The sequence below is a fragment of the Dermacentor variabilis genome, chromosome 7 (genome assembly GCF_050947875.1).
Source record: "Dermacentor variabilis isolate Ectoservices chromosome 7, ASM5094787v1, whole genome shotgun sequence".
In the NCBI taxonomy this organism is placed as follows: domain Eukaryota; kingdom Metazoa; phylum Arthropoda; class Arachnida; order Ixodida; family Ixodidae; genus Dermacentor; species Dermacentor variabilis.
Window position 1 is genome coordinate 164830313 of NC_134574.1, and position 17576 is coordinate 164847888.

A 17576-nucleotide genomic window follows, 5' to 3' on the forward strand; every position below is an offset into this window, starting at 1 on the left:
TCCCATAGACGCTAGTATCAGAGCTCCCTCTAGTACTAGTAATTTTTTTAGCAAACTCTATGGTGTGCAGCACTTGTACAAGAGTTGACAGTGCCCCAAAGTATCATGTAAAATTGATACTTTACGAGATAAAGGAGGGGCAAACAATCACAGAGAACATTAGAAAATTCAGCTGCCTTTTATTCGCGTACTCAAGCTTCCCTTCTTTCTTTTCTTTTTAGGGGAGACATTTCCGTGGTGCGTGAAACTGAGTTCATGGGCAGCATTTGAAGCTTGCAACCAGCACGTCCGCCACATGCTCAAGCCCGCTTCCCTGTCGTGCACAGTAGCGCTGACCTCCAGCCATAACCCCGAATCTCAGCCTAGGCTGCCTCAGCTCGGTCTCTGCATACACGTTGACGTTGAGCCTTTCCATCTCAGCGTTTCCAAGAAGCAGGTGCGGTTTGTTTGTGCAGAAGTTGCAGCACAACAGGATGTGTTTTGTTTCATATGTTCATTTCATTCATTCCTGCCAGAAGGTATGTACAGTGCGGTGAACTGTTACAGCGAACACTCATTTACTATTTCGCCACAGATTAATGCAGAATCTTGGCATGATAGCTTACAAGCTATTATTCAAAAAGTCCCTGAAATGATTTTTTGATTTTCTACAAATGTACTGAGTCGTTAGAGTAGGTCCTTCTGATCATTAATTGATGCATCTTAGTGCTTTGCGTAAAGTGTGTAATTTATTACAAGGTATTAAAAATTTACATTGCTGCCAATCGCAGCACACTGCTCGGCTCAATTTTCAGCCACCCCTGACCATTTAATGTAAATTGCCCTAATGACGCTAGTAGGGCGAGCTATCTGATTGGCTGTCCAGGGCACGTCAGCAATAATTTTTCCAATGTTATGGGGAACAAATGTTGTTCGTAATAGTTGTAACGTTAGTTAATTTGTTTCTATAAAAAGAAAGTAACAAAAATAAAATGTACAAGGACGATTTCTCACTACACGTAAGCATTTCCAGCACAAGGCAAGTGTCATCTGCTTGTATTACAACGTGCTCCATGTTGACGAGAGCTCCACGGCCAGTATTTATCTCGATCTTTATTTTCGCAAGTGCCATGGTTCACCATTGCTACGTTGTGGGCTGCAAACGTAGCGACTGGCAATATGTCAAGCTGCGACATCGAGTCCCTCTGCAAGGCAGCAGACGAGCGGAGTGGCTGCAGCGCATTGGACTGTCGCTATCCGATCGGTGCCAGGATTTGCGCATTTGCAGCCATCACTTTACGCCGGTGGATTACACCACAATAGTGTTTCACATGTCCAGTACTCGGGTAAACGCAAGCGCAAGCAGGCTGGGCCTGGCCATTTGACCGTGTCGTTATGGTGCCGTTTTATGGGATGAGCAGAGGTGCAAACGTGAATGGTCTGCGCAGTGCAGCCACCTGGTAGCAAGAGCTCAACCAAACACAGTAGCTGTAACAAAGTCTATTCTACTTTGCTGCTGGTGTAACTTTTCCTCCGGAGCTTAATTGTGAACACCTTGTTTTTGTAAATGTTTAAAATGTTTTACACTTGGTTAGAGCAATGTTAGCTCTTTGTTTGGCTGGTTAAGCTCTGTGCCACTGGGTGGCTGGGCCATGCAGACCGATCAGGCCGCTCATGTACGTCTACGCTAAAGCTCCTTCATCAGCTTGAGTTTATGCCTCCACTCATCCGTCAAAAAGCCCATATTGCCTGTGGTTACCGGAATACCGGACACGCTCGGTGCTGCGACAGAATGCTCGAACACTTCGCTGCTCGCTGCTTCGATAGCTCTCACTTGGGGTCGACTGCCAAGCTGCTGGTGGAGAGGTTGGAGAGGCTTCGCGCGTTGCTCCTAGACAACCGGAAGTAGACGACACGACGTGCCATCATGATGCAGAGCCAGCGAGGGCAGAGCTTAGCCCCAATCACTCGGTGAACAAGCTGAGGAGAAAATGCTTGGCTATGGAGGAGGGCAACTTGTAATCGTCTGTAGCTCTCTTAATACGAGACGCTTCAAACAAATTGTGGTGCGAATTATTAACTGTAGCTGTACCCTACGCGTCTGCGAAATTTGTCCAAATCGTTTCAGGGGCCCTTTAATGCATAGATTTCAGCCTAATAATTTCCTTCAGCCATATTCCTTTCTTTCAATGAAGGAGTAGTTTTTCAGTGATGTTGGTGTTAATTACCAGCTAGGTTTTCACTTTAAGAGTGTACTGCACTTTACACTTAAATTAATGCAGTGTGTAAGCATAGTAGCCAGTATAATGCCATAAAAACGATACATTGTGTCATCGTCTGATGTTGCTGGCAGTCCACATTGGTTTTTCACTCCTGTTTTATCCTCACACTATTATTTCTCTCTAATCGTTGCTATCTTCATGGCCTGTGATGGTAGAGTTGTTATGTTTTAGAGCACAGATCTTAGGCACTCATTCCTGCAGCAAGCGTTGGCGTTGTCCCTTGTAGCCAAGCGAACAAGCACAGCGAAATATGAAAGTGAACAAAGAGTGCAACGGGGAAGGAACGACGCGAGGAGGAAAGTGGGAGAGGAGGGTATGGCAAAAGGGTGAGAGGAAAGGCGTAGTGCGGCAGTGGTGGCTACAAGATGGCGCCAGAGTAGCACGTATTGTCTGGGAGGGCTGTCAGTGGCAGCTCCTGTGAATCGATCTCCAGATTAGCGAGGCAGTGGCGCCACACCTTGCTACGTTTGCAGCGTGCCGCACATTACAAATTGCCTGTGCCAGCCAATATATCGCAAAATGAAGAGGCGTATAGAGCTGTGCTCAAATTTAACATTAGGGAGTATGGTGATCGTCTGTAAACTTTTCTTTGTTTGTATTTTACCAAGCATCTCCCATAAATTAAATTTAGTTCACTTTCAGTAGTCGTCCTATTTGTATTCTTTGCCGTCTTTGTTGAATCTTATGTTTAGCTGTGCTGTAGACAACTCTTCTAGGAGAAGAGAAATGTCGATCCTGCTGGAGTCTTGATAAGCCAGAAAAATGTTGAAACAAAAAGACAGGTTTGAAGTTTCTCCATTAGCTCATTGTGATGTCATGAGATTTGGACAGTATCTTCTCTGGACTAGCTAATAGGTTATAGATAAACAAGGCATGCTTTACATTTAAAAGGAACTTGGGACTCAGCCTATTAGGTTTTGAGGGCATTTTTTGTGCCAAGCCGGTCCTAACATGCTTTGAAATCCATGACGTATACTAATGGTTCAGCGTGGCAGTTCAGGCTGAAAAAGAAAGACGAAAAAGAAGAGAACTTTGTCCTTTGTTTTTTGCATGAATAAGCATATTTTAGCTCAGGCAAGCTTTCTCTAATCTCAAGAGGGCTTCATGTTGCTGCAAAGAGAGTCAGAGCATGGTGGGAACCAGTCGAATGTATCACGAGTGTCAACCAATAGTGCCTCTTTCCAAGCTTTCTAAGCCGTGGCCTTTGCTCTTCTAACATCCATCATTCTTGTTCTTTCAGCTGAATGAAATTAGGCAGGTTCTGCTGTTCCTGGGGGCCATGCATTCAAACGCTTCCAACACAATGGCTTGGTTCCACCAGCCAGGGGCCAGAGTCCCTGAGTCCATGGGCTTGAGACCCATTCACCGGCAGACCTCGGCACCGAAGGGCCTGGGCAGAAGCTTAAGCCTGAGCGAGTCGGGCGAGAAGAATGTCGCAACTCCTGTAGTGGCTGCCAGTCCAGTGACTAAGGCTGCCCTCGAAGTGCCTGCCCTGACTTTCTGGTTCCAGTGGACGTTGCCCAAGGTTGGAGTCAACCTCTTTGGCAAGAGTGGAGAGGGACCGTTGGCCAGATGTGAGTTGCTGGACGTCGTCTTGACACTTTTCTGAGTCTGCATCACAGTGCAAAAAAAGAAAAGCGGAAAGCATGCGGAATTATTAATTAAAAATTAGGTCGATTGATTTCTGAACCAAGCTAGTTTAACGCAGCAGCTGCGGCCGCTGAGTGACGTAGGAGCAGTGAAAGTAGTCACAAGCAGTTTTGCAAGCACATTTGCATGTACACAGAATTTCAGGGATATGATCATGCCTGATACAAATTTCAAGGTGATACAAATTTTTTAAAAGTCCTGGCCTAAGTTCATTAGCTTAAAACATGTGAAAGTTCGGATGTTGAGAACAACTTTTCGGGCTGTGGTGGATGATACAAACAATTGAGCTGCTTCACAATCCCTGGCAGAGCTGGCAAAGAGGCTCCAATTTTGATATTATTTCCAAAATGTGGACAGAATAATTGGGCCTCCCAGTTACTTTTGTGCTTCGATGCACGAAAGAGCACTTTGTTAAAAAAAAGCAACTGAAACAACATTACATTTTTACGGCGAGTTTGATGGCGCACATCTCCTAACTGTCGTCATTCTGGAAATCCATTTCAAGTAGATAAGCCTTGCAAACTTACCAGCTGCGATTCTTAAATTGCAATACATTTAAACCTCGATATAACAAACTTCAATACAACACAATTTTTTATATAACGAACTATTTAACTATTCATAACCTCTTGTGCATAGAACACCACGTATTTAGAACCTCAATATAACGAAGTGTGTTTGTATGCGATTTCAAGGTAACGAAATTTCGCTTCCACCGCAAAGAAATGCCGACACAACAAATAAAAATTTCTGCAAATGCAGGTGGTCAAATGAATTACAAGCGGCTGCTTGCAAACGCACCTCTTAAATCACTCAAAGCGTGACAAGAGCGACCGCCAAAGTGGAATCGCACCATGTTCTTTATAAAGTCCAACTGCAATAAGATGCTATCGTGCCCCGCACGTTTTGTGCTTTAGGTGTTAGTGGAAGTGTGCGAGGGTAAGACTAGAAAAATGGTGGCTTCACGAGTGCTGCCTTCCCGTGCAAGCAAAGGAAAAGACGGGGGAGGGAGCGAGCTCGCAGTAACCCGATCAAGTGCACACGAGGGGTGGGGGGTAAGTTGGCCCATTTCTCAGCTGTGGCTGTGCATGGCTGTAAGCGCGGCTGAGTGCATAGGCAGCCGTGCAACCTAATTTCGAGGTAATCTGCCACATGTGCAAAGAGTGGGCGGGCTGAGACAGCGTGGCATCATGTAAGCTGTCCTCCTGCGCATTCTAGTATTGAAGGTTGCATAATCTTGAGTTTCGGTGACTCATTGAAATGACAGACAGGCGAAGTGTTCGCTCCCCACTGCCCGCACTTTTCATGATAGCGTCGTGCCAGTGCGGATGACGCTATCTGCTACGGGGGCGGAGTGCACATGCAAGCGTGGCTGGTTTCGTTTAACTCGTACCGCCAATGTGAAGATATGGTTGACGTAGTATGAAACCGTATCATTCGTTGCCGACTCCCAAATTCATCAAAATGAGTTGTTTTCTTATTCAAATTTGTTTTTTTCGATTGCCCAGTAACTCAGAAAATTCTGCGGCCCCTTTCCGTGTAAGAAAAATCGATCAGTGATTGTACTTAATTGCATAAAAGGTAGAAATACAATTCAACAAAATTTCAGTATAACAAAGCAAATTGCCAATTTCACCCACTTCGCTATATAGAGGTTTAACTGTACGTGCCGCAAAGTAATTAATTCGAGTTATAATTAGGGATTTCCTTTAATTCATTGAGTATGTGTTTTGACTTCTCACGCAAGTAATGTCCGCCTCTCTGAGTAACCCAGCTCAAGGATGAATTATTTTATCTGAAGCAGGCTATTTTTATAAATTCTGTAAAACTGAAAAATGATCACCCGGTATGTCTGTGCAGTGCATCTCAATGTGAATGTAACTACTAATATGAAGTATTTTTGTAGCTCTTACCATAACAAAGAACTTGACTTAAGTCTGTCAGCTATCACTTGAATTTGCTACAAAGAGACAAGCTACATCCTAGACGTTATAATTAGCAATGCTAGTTTCAAGAATTTTTACAGTTGCATAATCGTATTCATTCAAGTTTTCGAAGTGTTTAGGCTAACAGCACGAACACAACATTTAGACACCAATGAAGAGAAAGGACAAACTCGGCACTGACTTTCATTTATACTTTTTGAAACAGATGCTTTCATATGGTTCACAGGAAAACTACAAAAAAGCATGTGACTATTGAAATGAAATATGTCCAACCAACTAGCACAAGCCTGCACCCTGTTTTTGAATTGCTTGTAAATGAGCATAGAAGCAAAAGATTTTGTGCAATTGTTGAATGTGTTAGGTTACATGATGGGTGCAATCATGATGCAGTAAGGAAAAAAAGAGCATGTTTGTGAGCAAGATTAGTTGATAACTTAGGGAACACCTGTTTCAATGAAACAGAACTGCATTTGTGGATGTGCTAGTGCCAAAGTATGTATCATTCGCACTTGCCAGTAGACAAGAAAAATATTTTGATGGCGTTATTGTTCCCGAAGGCTGAAAATATTCTCGTGTGATAAATTATGTTACTTTATAGGACCGTTTGCTTTGAGTTCCTTCTACTAAAACACTTTTTTTTCTTGCACCCATGCTAGACGTCTGGCTTCAGCTTGAAGCTGAGGATGTAACTGCATCTCTGGATGTCCAAGAAGTGTATTCAAAAGTCAAGCTGAAGACGTCTTCCTTCAATATCAGTTGCTTCCAAAAAAGGTTTGTGCCGCAATTTAAATGTGCGTCTCCTGCTCACATGTTTTCTATCTGTGATGCTCTTCTGCTCACTTTCCCTGTTATGCCTTTTTTCACCAGCTTAGTAAGTAAACTGAGAGCTGTCGACATATTTGAGCAAAAATATAGTTTCATACTACGGTGTTATCGGATGCGAAATAAAGTGAAGTGAGAGCCAGACATAAATACAGTCAACGTACCATTTTTGCAAATTTCCTAGGGTCCGCGAAATCGTCCGAAAAATTGTGCAGTAAAAAAAAAATATGCATGCCTTTTACAGCTCCCAAGGTCTCAGATGGCCACAGACACGTCCGAAATAGCTTTGAAAACCTGCCAGTACACTTATTAGGCGTATAGGTGCCCGTACTGTGATAATAGACGGCGGGCGCACGTGTGTATAATTAAGGAATACATACCGTGTCCCGTGACAATTGCCCCTTCACACTCTTGGTACGCTTCACCGCAATACTTTGTGTATGCTTCACCACGTAACACTGCTGTACCGAGGCGAAGCTGACTTTCAAAAATCGGCATTTTGCAACGCGTCGTGCTTTCCGAGCTTCGAAGCCAGTGGCGATAATTACAAAGGCGGAGCCGGCGCAGTTGCTAACAGCGGCGAATTGTTTCAATGAAAAACACGGCACCGAACAGCAAGAAACATGGTAGCGAATGTCGAAGCAGCTAGGCCTAGCGATGCTGCGGTGGTGGCTACGGCTGCCTGCGGATATGCGTGCGAGAGCGCCGGTTCGAGGCGGCGAGATAATCAAAATGGCGGCGGTGGTGGCGGCTTCGATTATTGCCGTTTCGGACCTCCGGGAAATCGGACGGTGAAGATTTTTTGCGTCCGAAATTTGAGACGTTCTCATATACATTGGCTCTATGGGGTACCTGGCGGTGCTGCGAAGGTGTCCGAATTGTTGGGCATGTCCGAAAAATCGGGCGTCAGGAAAATCGGTTGTTAACTAGTATCTTTGCTTCGGCCGAATATGCAGCAGAAGCATATTCGGCCGAAGCAAAGATGCCTTAGCACACAAGCTAATGAAGGCATATGAAATAAAAACAAACCCAACATTTGCATCATCAATATGTCTGTGTGCCTGTGCAGCACTGAACATCAATTATCTGATTGTGCATTACAATAAGTATGCATCTTCACCATTCCACCGTTGGTCTAACTGCGGTGCACAAATGTATTTGCACATGCTGGCACTTTCTCTATAAATGTGAACATGTCTGCAATGAATAAACTTCTTAGCAAGGACACTCTTTTCTGTCCTGGTTCTACTTCATTTTATTTAGCATCCCATTATAATTGGTATGAACCAACTAGCCCAGCAACAAGCAGTGATACATTGATAATGTAATACGATTCTCCTCTTTTTTTTTTGTAACTTTCAACCTCAAGGTGCACCCTGCAACTTATACAGAAACGTAAAAGTATAAAACACACACACACACACACACACACACACACACACACACACGTTACTGAAGTGGGCTTTACTGCAAAGCGCATGAGTTATTGAAGAAAGTCTACCCTATGTTCACACTAAAATGTGTAAATTTATTTTCTCATGCATGCAAGTTACACTGAGGCAATGCGGAAAACTTTGGCAATATCTAGACATTTTGTTATTTCGCATCGTTCACGATTGGTAATGAGGAACTAAGCAGAGATGAGGAATCGATCGAGCAAGCTACAAGGATTGGTTATAAGTGTTTGCTTGTATCCTTTCTCTTTATCCAATACCTTGGCTGTAGTTTCTGCATGCAGCATCAGGTGATGTTATTCATTTCTTTATTTTCGTATCTATACAACGTACAGATGACTGGGGCACAGACAAAAAGCCATAAAATCGGCTTGACTAGGTCTGTGTCCCTTTTCTTTGGCAACGCATAGCAATGCGTGCATAAATACAAGATAAACACGTATTGAAAAAAACAATATATATATAAAGAATGTGTAGATAAATGGGACTATTTATACAAAGTTACTTTCGCACAGCGGCAAAAAATTGACATAATTGCAGAAATTGTAATTGTCATACAAGTTACAAAAAACAGGAACAGAAAAACAACAAAACGCAGACAACATAAATCACTTTTCATTTACGGGTAACATTCATAGAAATACAAAACTAAATAAGTCACTGTGCAATTACAGCTTAGAATGTGTGTTCATCACAACAAAACACAAAAAGAAGCGCTAAGGAAACACGTGAATGACAGTATGAGTGGCAAGTTTGAGCACCCAATTGAAGTGATAATAAATATGCCAATTAATTAAGAGACTTAAGTAGAGATGGCAGTGCATGGCGCAGCATTTGATTCCTGTAGTTAGTTCTTGAGTGCGGAATATGCCAAGTTTCTCTGTGATGTGTACTGAAACTGCTTGTATTTAACGTTAGCCTTGACAAGTGCTTGAGAAAATTAGTGTCACCTTTTCTTTCTGTTAAAAAGCATTTTAGCAAAATTGTATTGTAGACCAATTTTATTGGCGCTATATCTAACTGACAAAAAAGTGGATCAGTATGCGCATCGAATGAAAAGTTTAAAATTGCACGGATGGCTTTCTTTTGCAATAAATATAGAATGTTGATGTTATTGCTAGTCGTGTTGCCCCATACGAGGTGACAATAGTCAACATGAGATAAAAAAAGAGAATTATAAAGTAGGAGCTTCACTCTTAATGCTAAAAGGAAGCGTAATCTTATTAGTATTCCAACAACTCATGCAAGTTTGTTAGCAATAATGTTAACATGGTCATTCCATAGCATATTCTCTTGGAATATGACACCTAAGCTTTTAACCGATGGTACTATGTCTATGAAAGAAGTACCTATTCTTAGGTGTCCATCAATGCTATGCTTTTTGTTTTTTGGCTGAAAAAGCACGGCTTTTGTTTTGGTAGTATTAATAGTTAATGAGTTGAATAAGCTCCAGTTGTTGTTTATTTGTGCTATTGTATCATTAGCAACACATAGCAATTCTTTCACATCCTTGGAAGTTATAAATAAACTAGTATCGTCGGCATAGATAAATTGTACGCCGGTATTGATATTAGTTATGTCATTTATATACAGGTTAAACAATAGTGGTCCTAGTAGGCTTTCTTGAGGAACTCCAGCGAATATAGGCAAATTTTTTGAACAGTTGAACAGAACATTATTTGAACATTTGAATTTGAAGAACATTTGAAAAACATTTGAACAGAATGTTATATGATTATAGTAATATATTTTCTTATTTTCCTGACCTCTAAAAGTCTGCTACGTTATTATTGATGGTCATGTTATCCTGCAAACATGGCATGTTTGCCACCGAATTTGAAGCTTTTCTTTTTTTACTTGCGTCTTTGCTGTACCAGTCCAACTTCACCGACATCAACATGGGAAGCTGGACCGTACGAAGGCGTGGTGTTCAGCTGCACCGAGAAGCTCAACCGCCAGACTGGTACGAGCAAGATGATGGCCACCTCGTCTCCCTTGAGCCAGCACAAGCAGGCCGACTTCTTGAACCTGACATGGACGTCCGCGTTGTGCGCTCATGTTCGCAGAAACATCCACAAGTCAAGTGAGTCCCAGCTTATTAACACAAATTCTGCAGAGATCTGCATACTCACAGACTGGTTACATGCATGTTGTGTGCTATTGACCTATATTAAATATGAGGAAGTGTAATTCAAAATGCAACAGCTCGATTTTAGACGTAAGCACCAACTGAAGAGCAGATAGAAATAAGTGCTGTCCTTTTCTTTCAGCCATGCAATAACAACTAGCCCAATCTTTGACTTTTCTGAGGAAGTGTCTGTGATTAGAGGGCAGGGGTGTTTATCAGTGGTTAGAGTCACTTGGTGTGATGTATCATGCTTGTTTGCTTTAATTTATCACATTGCCACCAAGTTATTTTGTTTGTTTGTTTCTTTGCTTGCTTGCAGTTTTCATATCGCCACCCAGCCATTACAACAGGAAGGGGGGGGGATACAAAAATGCACTAAAAGCGTGTTTAGTACATGGTAATTGCACAAGCAGCTGGTGTTATCACAGGAAATGATTAGAAAAAATAATGACAAAAGCTTGTGATGAACATCTCTTAGGGCCCGGCCCATTCATACCAATGATTAGCAGAGGTCATGCAACTGACAACAAGTGGCCACCAAGGAGTGACTCATGGCGACTGGGGTTCTCATAGGCAAGCATGACCTGCTTGTCACCACACCGGAATAAGCAGAGCTGAAAAATCAAGCAGTGAGCAACTAACCCGAAATGATCACTTTATGACCAAAATGGCCATTTCCGGCCTCCTCAACTTGCTGGCATTAATTAACCTTTTCAAGGTTAATTTCATTTTGCCACTGGCAAAATGAATTGAGCCGTCTCAGCTGAAAATGCTTGAGCGACATGTGTGACCATTTGCTCGCTTGTGTCTGTTTTATGTCTTGCTTTCTTTTGTTCCCAGGAAAAGAGTTCACTCCTTTGACAGAAGCTGAGAAGCAGGCTCTGAAGCCACATTTTCTCAGTGAGGTTGATTTAAAACTGGCTCCCCTGGACGTGGTGCTGCACACGTGTGTTGCTGGCGTTGTGGCTGATATGGCTGTGCCAGTTCAGAGCCTCCTGGAACTCCTGTGGACGCCAGCAGCCAGTGTTCCTTCAAAGGGCCAGTCCTCCAAGCCAGCAGGCTGGGATTTGAACAGCAGGGCGCTGCCGCTTGTCTACGTCTCTTCAGGAACCATCCGCATTTTCCTTCCTGAGGACGACAATAGGGAATCTGAGAGGTGAGTTCTTCTTTCCTATTGTTCAGAACGCTCCTCTGAGGCATAATACAAATTACAACACAAATACAAGAAGGGCGTCACACGGGCACGAACAAACTTGTTTCATGGATAAAGTCTAGCAAGGACCAATGAAACGGCCCATGTATTCAGCGTTGCCAGGTCGGGAGGGCAGTTCATACAAAGACCGGTTGCTCTAAGGTGCCACAGATGCGCTTGCTGTAGCTTCATGTACGACCGCTGCAAGTGTGTCATGTTCACTGCATTAACAGAGTTGGCACAGAATGAGCACGAAGACACAGTATGCTGCTGTGGCCAGTGGGCGGTCACGGCCAGTGTAAGTGCAGACATGAAGTCTTGATCAAGACGCATGGAGTTCAGCAAAAAAGAAAAGAAACATAATGCACGATTCTGTGCAGTCAGCCACAAAAGTATACAAGAGCACGGGTTCCATAACAAATGTGGATTTCTGCTTTTTTAAGGCATGGCATTTTTAATTTATTGGATCACTGTGTAGGTCGCAAGAACTACTACACATAGAAAGTTTCAATTCGAGGCTATGTGTCTAGGCTTTGTGGGAATTCGGCTTATTTTTATTTATTTTTTTGTTTGAGGGTTGGTCCAGAGATAAGGTTCCCATTAATTTTAGAAATAAACAACATTGTTTATTCTCGTAGAAATTTACATCATTGAAAAGATGAAACTTTGCTCTAATTTTCTACATAATCGCCATCTTTTTCTATGCATCCTTATAGACAGTGCTCCAATTTCTGTACACCAGTGTCATAGAACTCCGCCACCAACCCATTGAGGAAGCGTTTCACTTCTTCTTTGACTGCATCGTCGCTGCAGAAGCATTGGACACTCAAATGTTCCTTTAACTTGGGGAACAAGTGATAATCACTAGGCGTGATATCTGGATGGTATGGTGGGTGGGGCATGACAGTCCACCCAAAGTTTGTCAAAGGTTCCTGGGTTTGATGGGAGACGTGAGGTTGGGCATTGTCGTGAAGCAGCGTTACACCGGCTGCCAGTCGTCCTTGCCGTCGGTTCTAAATGGCTCGCTGGGTTTTCTTATTGTTGCGCAATAACTGTCTGAGTTGATTGTTGTCCCACGTTCCATGAAATTGATCAGCAGTATCTCCTTACGATCCCAAAAAACACTGGCCATGACCTTGCCAGCAGAATGAGTTTGTTTGAGCTTCTTTGCGACTGGTGACTCTGGGTGACGCCACTGTTTGGATTTTTGTTTTGTTTCGAGAGTGAAATGAAACACCCAAGTTTAGTCTCCTGTAACAATGGAGTCCAACAGTCCTTTATCTTCTTGACACTTTTGAAGAAACTGGCGAGCACAGTCAAGGCGTTTCTCCTTGTGGTCTGATGTCAATAGCCACGGTACCCATCGAGCACAACACTTGTGATACCCCAATTTTACAGTCAAAGCTCTTTCCACTGTACCGTAAGAACTCCTAGGAATCTGAGCAACAAGTTCACGGATGGTGATCCTCCTGTTTTGAAGCACTTCACGTTGGACCATCTCTATAACCGCCTCCGAAACTGACGGTCTTCTGCTCCGTCCTTCATCGTGGACTTCCTTTCGACCAGCACTAAACTTCCTGCACCACTTTTGGACGTGTGGAACGGGCATACACTTGTCACCATACACATCTGTCAACTGACGATGAATATCCACAGTGGAGTCCCTTTGGCATGCAAAAAGTGAATTATGGAATGAATCTTGCACTTGGCGGGATCAACAATGGGAACCTCCATATTGGACGGCTGCTGAGCCAAGAATGTGCGCCGCAGTGAAGCGCAGCCGGTGGGAATCAAGAGTTAGGGAACAGCCGCACGTGCAGCAGTGTTGCCGGATTTCGCCTCGCACCTTCCCATGTGGCTGTGGCTCTTTGGGAACCTTATTTCTGGATCAACCCTCATAAATCCCATATCCCATAAACTTTTTTGGCCAACTGGACAACAACGCTTTCAGAATTAGCCGGTGCCATCACATCAGAAAAATGTGTTACGATGGAATGGGTCGTGAACAGTTCTCAATTATTATTTCTAAAGCATGCGGTAAGAACATCACATGAGCTGGTGTCAGATTGTTGTCATTGCTCCCTACCACGATCATCATGATGACCACTGTATTATTGGTGGCTCAATAGCTGTGGCAATCTGCTTCAGAGTGCAAGGTCACATGTTCAAATCCCAGCTACGATGGCCACATTTCGATGAGATCCATGCTATTTGATCAAAATGTGCATGGATTGGAAATATCACGTGAGCTGATGTTTGTGTGTTGTTGCCACCACCTGTGCAGGCTGTCAAGTAGCGGGGACGTCTGCCTGATGCAGATTGGAGCAGCGTCCCTGAGCCCTCAAGTGGAGAACCCTCTGTGCCGCCGCCCCTTGCGGGAGGACTTGTACTGCTGGGCGCAGGAACAGGGCATGCTGAATGCCGTCGGCTCGGACCTGGAAGACCGGCAGTACCACATGCGCCTGTCATCCTTCTTTCTGTGCACACGTGAGTGCCCACATTACTTTGGAAGCTGGCACTGAAAACATTTCGTTGTGTTAAATTACAATAGCATGTGTGTATCAGTGATTTGCCTCTCCTTTTGCACTCTGTCGAATATAAATTCTTGATTTTCTTGTTGTTATGTCCACAAGTGTTGTTGCACATAAACACAGGCATACTCATGGTAGTCCAAAAGGCATATGTAGCCATGAACAATTACAAGCTTTTTTATTGTGTCAAGCACCGTCGGGAGTAGAAGACAAACTGTGCAGTTTGTTTTTGTGCCCCGCAGTCAAGAGGTCATTACTGGGGATTGCATTCCCCTAAACTGGCCTGCAGCAGAAGTCGGTTGCGTTGGAGATGAGACGGGCCAGAGCAGAATAGCACACAACACTTGAGTTTTCAATAATTTACATTCTTGAAATACGCAAGTGAATACAGATGGTGTGCTTTACAAGTGTAAGTGCATTTGACTCATCAGTCCAGATATATGTAATACTCTGCCTTTAATGTTCTTTTAAGCATTAAGGGAGGCTTTCAAGGATTTGGCACATATATTCTCTTCCAGCACCAGTTCATTCCGTACGTAAGAAATTTAATCATTACGCATTTCTTGCACCTTCATAATCAGGGCAACACATAGAGCTGAAGAATACATTAAAAATTTGAAATTTTCCTGTGAGTTTTCTTGCTTACACAAGTGTGAACTCTATGCCAGGACTGTTGAAAATAGCACAGGAACAAAATCTACTACTACTCGTGCAGTACACTTTGAAAAATGCTGAGCCACTTGAGAAATTTATCTTCTGTAAATCATTATTGTCAGAAACAACAACAAAAATAACGACAACCTGGCACGCGATCATATGCAGATGCCAGTAGCAAGCACCCAGATGTCTGCCTTCCAACTGTTATCTGTAACACACTTTGTACACATTAATCAGGAGTGTATTAATATGTATACAAGTCTTAAATGGTATTATTTCATTAGTATTTACAATTCCGAGTGACTAACTTTGTGTGTAGGAGCATACAAGCAGCGTGTGAAAGGAAGTGTACACTTCAGTGACTCACTTTCCTCCTGCCTCTTACTAGTTAACTGGAGTGATTTGGCAAGCCAGGATGTCAGAGGCGAGGGCACTGTGCTGGGACCTGGTGGTAGTCAGCCAGTGACCACGCTCATGGGTGAGAACCCAGCCTTCGAATGGAACCGCCAACCCCCCGGGGCCCACGTGCTTGGCAGGGCGTCCAAGGCCCCTGTGCCCTTGCACTTGGTCACTTCCTGCTGCGACTTGCATGTCACCCTGGCTCCCGCAATGATCTTCGTGGAGAGCATGGCCGACGGAACTTCTCAGGTGGAGTTTTGTCGTTCACCACATCAACCTGCACTGCAGGGGTTATAGGCGAGACACACTATTTGCTTGAAACTTGTTCATGTGCATTGTTGTGTGGCATTTGGATTTGAGACAGTACAATGTTGGCATTGTATTACAAATGTCATAAGTATGCTGGGTCTACTCTGCTTTCATTGTCACAAGCTGTATTGCCGTGTTGCTGTGTCATGTGTGATTGCTGCACTTTAAATGAGCTCCAGCCACGGGTATGTGGGAGCTGCCTGGATTTGGGGACTTCAATAGGTCTGAATGCTTGTAAAAAAAAAAAAAAAAAAAACACGCCATGCATTGCTGTGATCTTAGTAAGGCTGATGGTAATTTTAGCCTCATGAGTTTTTCTACAGGTAGACGAACTAAGCACCTCATTTGTTTAATTCACTTTGCTGTTCTCAGACTGTTTTCTCACATTGGCAAACATGGACTATGTTCAAATATTAAAATGTAAGCAGCAGGGTACATTGGATTTTGCACAGCCTAGTGAAAAAGCAAGTGCTGCGAAGACGTATGACTAACTGTGATGTGCTGTGAGTGATCTGTGATATGTCATGGGTGGTCATACATGTTTGTGTCCTTTGCTTCCCTCTAGGCTGTGCAAAAACCACGTGCACCACACGCACCATTGTTCAGCTGTCAATCATCCAGCATAGTAATGACCAGCCTAAGCAAGAGAGAGAAAAGTTCAATGAGAAGGAAATCTGAGAAGTCATCCTGAGGCACATTCCTTTTGCCAGCTTCTCTGCTGTGGGCAAAGGGGAAGGGAGAAAACAAAAAGGAATATAGATGGGCAGTGATGACGACAGAAGCAAAAGATAGAGCACATAACAAGCAGGTCTACCCACAGCCTATAAGAGCCCACACCCATGCTTTTAAAAAAAATCAAGTAATACCTGGGGGGCCTGAAAACTAGCAAATTTAGTCACCCAAGGGCTCAATATATATCAAAAGCCTGTTCATTCGAATTTCGTGGGGATGCTCACTGAATTTGAATTAAACAAAATTTTAACTAACGAAAGTGATAAACAGAAGGCTATATTTGATGATGTAGAGCAGTGAAAGCACCTCTGGAGCCATCATCTTTTGTTTATGAAAGAAATCCGTGATAATTTTCTGCTTTTTTTTTTCTGAAAGCGATCAGTGTAACCTTATCTTTAAGAGCTCGAATCTGTTGGAAAGCATCTTCATCCTCCTCAATACTTAGGAACAGCCATGCGCTATTCACTCCTTCCATCAGCTCCGATAACAAAGGTCGCACCAGTGCTTCCTCTTCCTCATCCACATCAATTTCGTCATCTTCCCCTGCGTGGTCATTGCTGGCTACTTGGGAGGTAATGTCATCATCTGTGATGGCATCGCAGACCACTGCACTTATGTAGTCTGCGAAGTCCGCGTCGCCCAAGACTTCATGTACAAACCTCAGATGCGTTAACAAGAGCCTGTGAGCATGTGGCCGGAGGTAACATCCGCACATTCCGCTGGCTCACTTGCGTTATCAGCGAGATTATGTGCTGCACGCACCTTTGCTTAGGATGTGTTTGGTTAAATGCACAGCATATAATCTCGCTGATGAAGCGAGTGGGCCAGCAGAAGGCACAAATGGTATCTCCAGCTAAACTCTCCCGCATTGTTGTTAACAGGTCTGAAGCCTGTACTTAACAGGAACGTGATCGTTTTCCTCAGGTCCTCTAGTCCTCGGTATTTGTGAGATGAAGTAATGGCGGCATATGCACAGCGTAGGTCTGGTCGCTGCAACAAGAACATCCCACAACACACGCAACACAGCACTGACACAAGGATGCGAAAAAAACGGCGCAGCTATCTCACTTGCTCGACCTTTGCAACTGGCGAGTTGCCTGCCGGGCCATGTGGGTGGCATTGGCTGCATACACCACTGTCAATGTCGATGCAACTAACTATTTGCAAGAATAAATGTAAGAATGTGGCAGCCATGACGTTATTCTGGCCCTTTAATTTTTTTCTGTGCAGGCAGTCCACAAAAGCATAGCCTTTGAGATCTGAGCGAGCTGTTGCTGTGGCTTTGATTGATGACTATGGTGATAAGCATGCCATGCCACCTGCCACTTAGCTGGGAGAGTAGCCGCCAGTGCAAGCAAGCAGCATACTTCAACAACATGCAGATTGAATTATTCATGGGTGACCCGATTTGCATGCAAATTAACAAGCTTTCAAGCTTTTTAATACATGGAGTTCTATGGAGCTTAGCCGGAGTGCCAGTTGGTTTGAATTATCC

General features: G+C 43.6%; 1 protein-coding gene across 2 annotated transcripts in view; it reads left to right on the forward strand.

Moving 5' to 3' along the window:
* Vps13B (vacuolar protein sorting 13B) overlaps positions 1–17576 on the forward strand; it is a 132571-nt gene that overhangs the window by 43469 nt on the left and 71526 nt on the right. For both annotated transcript variants that reach the window (XM_075700123.1, XM_075700124.1), the window contains exons 18-24: positions 222–436; positions 3502–3835; positions 6514–6628; positions 10011–10216; positions 11102–11417; positions 13738–13940; positions 15030–15289. In XM_075700123.1, coding sequence (XP_075556238.1) covers positions 222–436; positions 3502–3835; positions 6514–6628; positions 10011–10216; positions 11102–11417; positions 13738–13940; positions 15030–15289 — 1649 coding nt within the window. The remainder of the gene's footprint in view (positions 1–221; positions 437–3501; positions 3836–6513; positions 6629–10010; positions 10217–11101; positions 11418–13737; positions 13941–15029; positions 15290–17576) is intronic.